General features: G+C 43.7%; 1 protein-coding gene across 1 annotated transcript; it reads right to left on the bottom strand.

Annotated features, from left to right (window-relative positions):
• Nucleotides 1-4681: 4681 nt before the first annotated feature.
• Nucleotides 4682-6468, bottom strand: LOC135377287 (cyclin-dependent kinase 1-like). The gene is made up of 7 exons (XM_064609606.1): nucleotides 6347-6468; nucleotides 6064-6109; nucleotides 5833-5989; nucleotides 5645-5768; nucleotides 5224-5558; nucleotides 4996-5137; nucleotides 4682-4859 (listed from the first exon to the last, which is right to left on the bottom strand). Exons 2-7 carry the CDS (start codon nucleotides 6098-6100, stop codon nucleotides 4785-4787), a joined length of 870 nt encoding a protein of 289 aa, XP_064465676.1. The 5' UTR covers nucleotides 6101-6109; nucleotides 6347-6468; the 3' UTR covers nucleotides 4682-4784.
• Between the last annotated feature and the right edge of the window lie 2132 nt (nucleotides 6469-8600).

Here is an 8600-nt window from a genome sequence, read left to right as displayed (position 1 = left end):
TGAAGTACAAAGTATTGTAGAAGTTGATGAAGCAATAACTGGGACGATGAGTAGCGCCACCGCTACCTTCCAAAAATGCGGCGCTGGGAAGGGGCGCCTTTGACAAGGTTGTTATAATCTAGTAGGTCGTGGTGTTAACAGTGTCTATGCCTTCGGGGATTAACACTGGAAAGTCACAATCCCGCAAAAAAAGAAAAGAGAGAGAGAGATTAGGAAAGGACATAATAGACAAGAGCAGAAACAAAAACACCCGATAACACCCGAAGGCACAATTATCGCCCGATTTCTCCCCGAGCCACAGAACATTTGGGACTACCTGCGTTATTTATGACCTGTTTTGACTATTTCCTCGTATATAGCTACAAATTGACTTTTTACGACTATGGCTATACACTAAACACTACTATTGGATGGTATGGGACTACCTCCATGATTTATGACCTGTTTTGACTATTTCCTCGTTAACAGCATTAAATTGACTGTTTGTGACTATGCCTACTCTATGCACTACTATGGGATCGTATGGGACTACTTGCGTTATTTGACCTGTTTTGACTACTTCCTCGTATGTATCTACAAATTGACCTTTTATGAGTATGGCTACTCTAAGCACTACTATTGGATGGTATGGGACTACCTGCATGATTTATGACCTGGTTTGACTATTTCCTCGTTTACAGCCATAAATTTACTTTTTGTGACTGTGCCTGCTCTATGCACTGCCATGGGATGGTTTGGGACTACCAGCATGATGTATAACCTGTTATGACCTTGTTTATAACTATATATTGACTTTTTGCGATAATTACTGCTCTACGCACTACAATGGGATGGTATTGAGCTACATGCATGGTTTATGACCTGTTTTGACTATTTCCCTCCTTACGGCTATAATTTGACTTTTATGACTATGACTACTCTATGCACTGTAATGAGGTAGTATGGGACTACCTACATCATATATGACATGTTATACTATTTCCTTGTTTACACATATAAATGGACTTTTTAAGACTATCATTTCTACATGAACTACTATGGGATGGTAATGGGACTGCCTGCATATGTCACCTGTTTTGACTATTTCCTTGCTTATGGCTATAAACTGACTTTTTATGACTATATGCCTCCTCCATGCACTACTACGGGATGGTATGGGACTACTGGCATGATTTATGACCTGTTTTCACTATTTCTTCGTTTACAGCTCTATGAATTGACTTTTTATGACTATGCTTATTCTATGCACATCTCTGGGAAGATATACCACTGCCTGCATGATTTGTGAACTGGTTTGACTCTTTCCTCATTTACAGCCATAACCTGACTTTTCGTGACTCTGACTACTCTATATGCACTACTATGGGATAGTATGGGACTACCTGCATCATGTATGACCTGTTATGACTATTTCCTTGTTTATAACTATAAATTGACTCAATGCACTACAATGGCATGGGATGGGACTACCTGCATCATTTATGGCCTGCATGTATTGACTATTTCCTTCTGCACGGCTATAATTTGACTTTCTATGACTAGGGCTACTCAATGCACAACAAGGGGGTAGCATGGGACTACCTGCATCATATATGAGATGTTATCAGTATTTCCTTGTTTACGCCTATAATGAACTTTTTGTGACTATATGACTACTACGTGCACTACTATGGGATAGTATGGGACTACCTGGAACTAAAGCGAACTAGCTGGAAAGTAGTTGCTCTGAAGCTGACAAACAGACAAACACAATTTATTTATTTATTTAATAAATAAATAAACAAACAGACAAACACAACACAACCTTCAATGCATAATGTAAAACCCCGAGACTAGGGAACACGAAAGGACAGACACAAACACGAAGTCTCAAACACAGCTGAAAATTTTACTTCGCATACAAGAATTATAGGTGGCCTATAATTCTTGTATGTGAAGTAAAATTTTCAGCTGTGTTTGAGACTTCGTGTTTGTGTCTGTCCTTTCGTGTTCCCTAGTCTCGGGGTTTTACATTATGCATCATCTTCACCAGCTCGCTTGCTTCCTAGCCGTTTTTTCATTGTCACAACCTTCAAGTTGCCTAGGAACAAGAACAATCGAAATCGAAAAATCCCCCTTCTTTTTCACGCCTCTTTCCAAATGTAAATTGGTCAGCAATGACAAGCACATCACAGTACCACATCCTTGTCATCAGTTCTTTATAATGCTCTTCATATTTCCCTACAATTTATCGCTTCATTGATGTCAGTTTGCGCGTCACAGGCCTTCTATGTTAAAATGACGTTAGTCCAGTTCTTGAATTCCCACATAGCAAGCGTTATGGTGAAGGTAGCCTTATACTATCCCATCGCGGTGTAAGGAGTAATGATAAGAAATCTATTTGTACCTGTAAACCAGGAAAGTGTCATAACATGTCATAAATCAGGCAGTCTAAGATTATCCCATTGGAGTGCAAGAAGCATATACTAGTCGTATTGATAAGAAGTTCATTTGAAGCTGCGAACATGAAACAGTCATAACATGTCATAAATCGTGCAGGTAGTCTCATATTATTCCTGGCCAAATCCAGCCCACCAACGCTCTTCCCATAAAAGCTCTCTTCACCTTTCTGGATACCATAGAGGACTTGGATCCTTATTGTGAAGGGATTTCATTCCCCACATCACCACCAGCAATGGGGTAGAGTATCGCTTCTTTCCATGAAACTCCCCATTCATCATCTTAAAATAAAGTTGTCGCTGTTGTTGTATTCCATTGTAGTGCACACTGTAGTCGTAGTCACAAAAAGATCATTTGTAGCTGTAAACAAGGCAATTGCCATAACAGGTCATAGGTTATATAGGTAGTCTTATAATATCCCATTGTTGTGCAAAGAATAGTTGTAAGCATAAAGCCAATTTGTAGCTACAAACGACGAAATAGTCATAACAGGTCATAAACCATTCAGGTATCTTAAATTATCCCATGGTAGTTCAACTAGTACTCACAGTCATAAAAAATCAATTTCTTGTTGTAAACACGGGTTGAGTACAGCTTGTGTATTACGTTCATAATAAATTTTCCCTTAACAACAATGAAATAGTCATAACAGGTTATAGATCGTTTACAGCAGAGTTATCTGGGCGCCGCCATCTTAGCGCACGTGACCTTGCGCGCCACTGCTTGCCTTCTCTTTCGGCTGCCTGTTGGCACGGCGCACGTAGTACGGCGGTGCAACCCAGAGACGCTTTCTCCGATTTTAAATTGTTTTAAATTTTAAATTCCGGATGGAAGGATGACACGAGGCTTTGGCCGAAGCTTCAACGGTCAGGTGAGTGCATTTGCTTGATTAAGAGTGATATTTCTGTCCTCGTGCGACCCAGATAACCGGCCCCACTATGCTCGAGTTTCTACATATTTCGGAGTTTTTTTTTCCTCTTCTTTTGTTGCGCATACGTCACATTGCGGGTACATTCATAATGTAATATCGTAAGATCGTGATTTCTTGCTTGTTATCGCAAGAGTTTCGGTACAACTACCTGAGAAAGATATGCATGTAAGGGCTGTTATGTTGTCGTTATGAAGTAGCATACTTTTATTGTTGATTTTAGATGTATATAACCACGTGATCAACGAGCTAGAGGAAGACGGAAAGCCTGCGCTGAACTACAGAGAATTTGCAAAGGGAACGAAGCTGTTTGACAGCTGCCATGTCGATGTAGTACTGTGCCAGTGCAACGATGGTGTATGAATTTTAAGGGCCGACATCAGGTCGACACAAAAAGGGAGCAGAACGTGTAGTACAGAGACTCGCTTCGGGGCCACTTTGGCGGCAACATGCACATCTAAAGCGGGTTTGAGCAGCAGGTGCAGTCATATTTGTACACCGCTCATCAAGGTTGTAGAGGCGGCAAACAAGGGGATCACGAGTGCTTCGTGCACTGACAAGGCATGTACTGCAAGGAACGTGACCCCTGCTACTATGGGGGAAGTTTATTCTCAGAAGCAGCAGCCAACGCCTACTGCGGAGTTTGGGGCTCACACAGAAATGCTGCGCCACTTTGAGGGCTGCATTACTTACCTTCGCTGACTCTCCCGGTTTGAAATCCCTCCTCTAAAGATTCGGTTACTACTGTTGTCGAATCAGCTTGTTTTTCTCTCTTTGTGGAAACCCGTTCATTGCAAAAGGCCTCGAACGCGGGCAGTCTTTGTATAGCGACGGCTCGTGAATTTAACAAACAGCTTCGTCCCACACGATCAGATCTCTGTCACAGTTTGTACACTTAATCACGGAACAAGTCTTCCCTCTACTTTTCCAGATTTTGCACAGAACTGTAGCATAGCGGCAAAAAAAGGTCGGAAGCGCTCACATAGGCAAAGGCACAGAGCACTCGCAAAAGGCAAGCAATGGCGTGGCTACTGTGGCGCCATCTATTAGCGCCCGAAGCAACTGGCTGCTGTAAACGGTCTATAAAATGCTATACATCCCTTACCTGGTCCCACATTGTAATACCACACAGTTCGAGGCTAATGTTCTACAAAACTAAACATTCAAGTTGCAAAGTAACAGAATACTGTTGCTTTTCAGAATGACGAGATACTGACACAATCATCACCGTATCATTGTACAAATCAACACTTAATGATAGAGGTATCCCTGTTATGCAGAAACAAACACAACCTAACATCAAACACACAAACATCACCTATCTACATTTAATGAAGCATACGAAGGATGGAAGGCACACTGATGATGGAAGCCAATGAAATGCACAGGAATTCCTATACTGAAGTAAAATGGCAAATCACGCAGTAAAGTAGGGGTGCTCAAGCGCATCCCTTGCCGATATTCTTTTCGCAGGGTCATAGGTCAGCATTTTCTGCAAGGTAGCAGAAATGAAAAACGTCACACACGCATATTACAAGGATTTTCCAAGCTCGCTCCTCAAAAGCAGGAAGAAGTGTACATCCTTGCATATTCTTTATCACTGATAAGGAAGGAGTCTACTTTCCTACCTTCAGTAGGTCAATGGCTTCAGAGTCCATATCCGTGACCATGCTTCCAAGAATGTTATCCTTCCAGCTGGGAAATGTAGGCTTGTAGTCTCGAAGCCCTGCTACACCGGGCCAGGTATCTTCTGTTGGTGTGCCTAAAGTTCTGGAGGAACACGAACAACATGCTGTAGTACATGTGACTTGAATATGTCTCGCAGCAGAACTGTCTGGCACACCATGTACACAAACCTGAAGATGCGGAATAGTTGATCAATCTCCGAGTCACCGTGGAAAAGGGGCTTCTTGTTGTACATCTCCACAAAGATGCATCCGATGCTCCATATGTCAATCGGAATTGAGTAACGGGGAGACCCTAGCAGCACTTCAGGTGCTCTGTACCACAGGGTCGCCACTTCATGAGTATACACTCTAATGGGGTTACAGAAAGCCCTGGCGAGGCCAAAGTCTGCCACCTTGATATTACCCTTCTGATCAATAAGTAAGTTCTGGGGCTTGAGGTCTCTGTGCAGAACGCGACGTTGATGACAAAAGAGGATTGCTTCCAGGATTTGCCTCATGTAGCTCTGCAAGAAATATGGGCATTGTCTTCCGCTTATGCAATATAAAGTGGTCTCCCTTGAGGACGAGTACTCTTACAAGTTATATATACCTTCACCAACTTCTTGTCCATCTGCTGATCCTCAGGAATAGTATCAATGTACTCCTTAAGGTCCATCGAGAGGAATTCGAAGACCAAGAACAGTCCGTTCTTTTCTATGAGCACATCCTGTAAACTACATTACACACGCTACAAGATGTTAAAACACAACGCAAGAGATAACTAAACGCAGTATTTACCAGACAATATTCGGGTGGATGAGTTCACGTAAGAAGGAAATCTCACGCATCGCAGTAGATGGGACGCCTTCATCTTCTCTTTCAGGACGAATCTTCTTCAAGGCCACTATCTGACCATTTCGCTTATCCTCGCATTTGTAAACAACGCCATATCTGCCTGGAAACGTAATTTATAGGTTACATCCTTAGCATTTTTGGGCTCATTTAAGAATGTTCCTGTAGGAACCATACCTTCTCCTATCTTCTCTACCTCGGTGTAGTTCTCCATGGCTGCCACCTTTCAAATTTAAAAGTAGACGGTCAGAAAAATGCTACTTCCTCTGAGATACTATGCGGAAGTCGTATGCTACTTTTAAGGGACGCGCAAGTCCATACATATACATGTGTGGTAACGCCCGCATGGTCATTGTCTCACAATGCCACTTCGCATTCAAGTCAAACCCAAAAGATACCAATGCAGGTACTATGTCTCGGGTGCACATACAGCTATAAAAGATACGTTTGAAACTCTTACCGGCTGAATGTGTCTGGAAGTAATGCAAAGTATCGTCGTTATGTACGTAACAAAGCACCAACTGCCACTTTTTAAACGAAGCGCTGCGCTAGTGTCACCCTTCTTCTTGTTCTCATGCTTCTTCTTCTTCTTCCACCAAGAAGCACTGTGGTCACAAGCTACACAGGGCGATTGGCCAGGGTTTCGTGCAGGGTAATCCCTCCTCCTGTGTACACTGGGTACCCGGGTACTGGGGACTGGGAGGTACCCGGGTTCGAATCCCGGTGCCGGCTGTGCTGTCTGGGGTTTTTCCTGGGTTTTCCTCAGACGCTTTCAGACATATGTCGGCGCAGTTCCCTTAGAAGTCGGCCCAGGACGCACATTCCCCCAGGGCGTGAGTCGTGACGTTGCCCACATACGTGAGGCCGACAACGGCAAGCCCTATCACCACCACCACCTGTGTACAAAATTCTGGCGGCCAATCGCATGTGGCGACGCGTGGGAAGGGGTACCCAGATGGACATTCAAATTTAGCGATTTCTCCCACAAAATTTACTTTATGAAAGAATAAACCGCGTTATATTTAGGGTTCCGCGTTTTCGGTTCTAATCGAAAACACCGAAAAACATACGCCGGCTAAATTTCCCATCATTCGGTTTTAATCGAAAAACGCCGAATACAGAGGGACATTCCAGGACATGACAGTAATAAATTGCTGCACATGCCCTCCAAGATGTTGATGCAGAACGGAAAACCAAAGAGAAATACGATGGTTTTGTGAAAAATGTCCGTTTACTTTATCGTTAGCCGTAAAACGGCACCGCAGCGAACAACGCCATGTTGAATGAGCGTCGTGCAGAAATTACATTGGGATTTCTATTCGACGGTAACTGTCGGGTAAACCATGTACACGCCATCGAAAGACGCCGATTTCGTGAAAATCCATAAACATCGAAAAAGATGCGCAAAAATAAAAACCGAAAACGAGGAACCTTAGTTATATTGTATAATCTAACCTGTCTATTGTAAGCTTATGTAACACAGCACACCGCTGCGCTGCGAGCGGCTTTCAAAGCGCGTAATCAATAATTTTGGCACCTTGTAATCTTTACGAACAAAACACAAATGTTTATTTACTTTTCTGGGCCAGTTCTAGCACAAGCCGCTTTAAGATGTGTCGATTTTGTTCCATGTCGTTCTTCAAGGCGAGACGATAAGTATTGTCCTGGGGCGGATTACTGGCCACTTGTCGGTGCGTAGCGCAGCGTCATCTCCATAGTAACGCGTGCTGCACGTGACCCGCTTCGTCGTGAGAAGGAAGACGTGACCTTACTCGCAGCCTGGCCACCATCGCCGGGTGTGTGGCGTTCGTAGCCATTGGGCGAGGAGGTCAGCCGACGCAAAACGCTGCGATGTTCGTCGTTGAAAATGGCGCTTGTGTATGCGTTTCTAGAGGACCAAGGAGCCACTTCAGTGCAGTCAACGAGGACATTTCGTGCTCACAAGGATGTCTTCACGTCGTTGTCGGAAGAGCAGTTTGTTCCCTTCTTCCGACTGTCCAAAGCCTCGTGTATACACATACAGGATGTATATGGAAACATTGACATACACATCGAGTGTTTCCCATATATGGAATGTTATGCACACGCATTAGCTGAGTTCGTGTGTATGTAACCCACCATTGTGAAATTAACTCCGTCTTGCACAAGCATGACATTTCTTTCTTTATGAAATATTTGGACACTGCAATAAAAAAAAAAACTAGCAATACTTGCGCTATTCATTTGTATGCCTTTTCTGCAGAAGCTTGTGCGCAAAATATTGTGATATTGCAGCCAGTGCCTGCGGGAATGAGCCAGCACATACTTTATTGTCCGTATTGTTAGTAACTCATTCATTGGGCATACTTGGCATAGGCGATCAATGCTTCCTGCGGTCCGCCGTTGTTGTTCCACGATTCTCCTTCGTTCTTCAAGGAGTTGGTGGACATTGATGGTGGCACCTGTCTCCTCCTCCGTCGACATCTGCCTCCGCTCCGCACATTTTGAGCTTGGCTGCTTGTTGTAGCCGGCAACTCTCTGGAAGCCTCAGCAGGCTGTGTAGTCCTGAGCTGTTACCCGAATCACTGCTTAGTTTAGTTGTAGAACTAAAAAGGAGGAGATCACTCGACAAGCTCAGCAAGCACACCGTAAGTCCACCAAATAACTTTATCCTCGTCAGTATAGCAATCTTCCACGCGGTGTATAGTGCACAGATCACCGTCCTCGTCTTCTAC

This window comes from Ornithodoros turicata, chromosome 1 (assembly GCF_037126465.1).
Source record: "Ornithodoros turicata isolate Travis chromosome 1, ASM3712646v1, whole genome shotgun sequence".
NCBI classification, from domain to species: Eukaryota; Metazoa; Arthropoda; class Arachnida; order Ixodida; family Argasidae; genus Ornithodoros; species Ornithodoros turicata.
Note: the sequence above shows the minus strand (reverse complement) of the source record. Positions and strands in the feature narration are given on the sequence as shown.

What these genes read in the sequence shown, in the direction of transcription:
- LOC135377287 (XM_064609606.1), bottom strand. Translation starts at nt 6,100, where the DNA reads ATGGAGAACTACACCGAGGTAGAGAAGATAGGAGAAG. An exon ending in TGGACAAGAAGTTGGTGAAG is followed by an intron (nt 5,559 to 5,644) that starts GTATATATAACT and finishes TATTTCTTGCAG; the next exon opens with AGCTACATGAGGCAAATCCT. An exon ending in AAGCCATTGACCTACTGAAG is followed by an intron (nt 4,860 to 4,995) that starts GTAGGAAAGTAG and finishes GCTACCTTGCAG; the next exon opens with AAAATGCTGACCTATGACCC.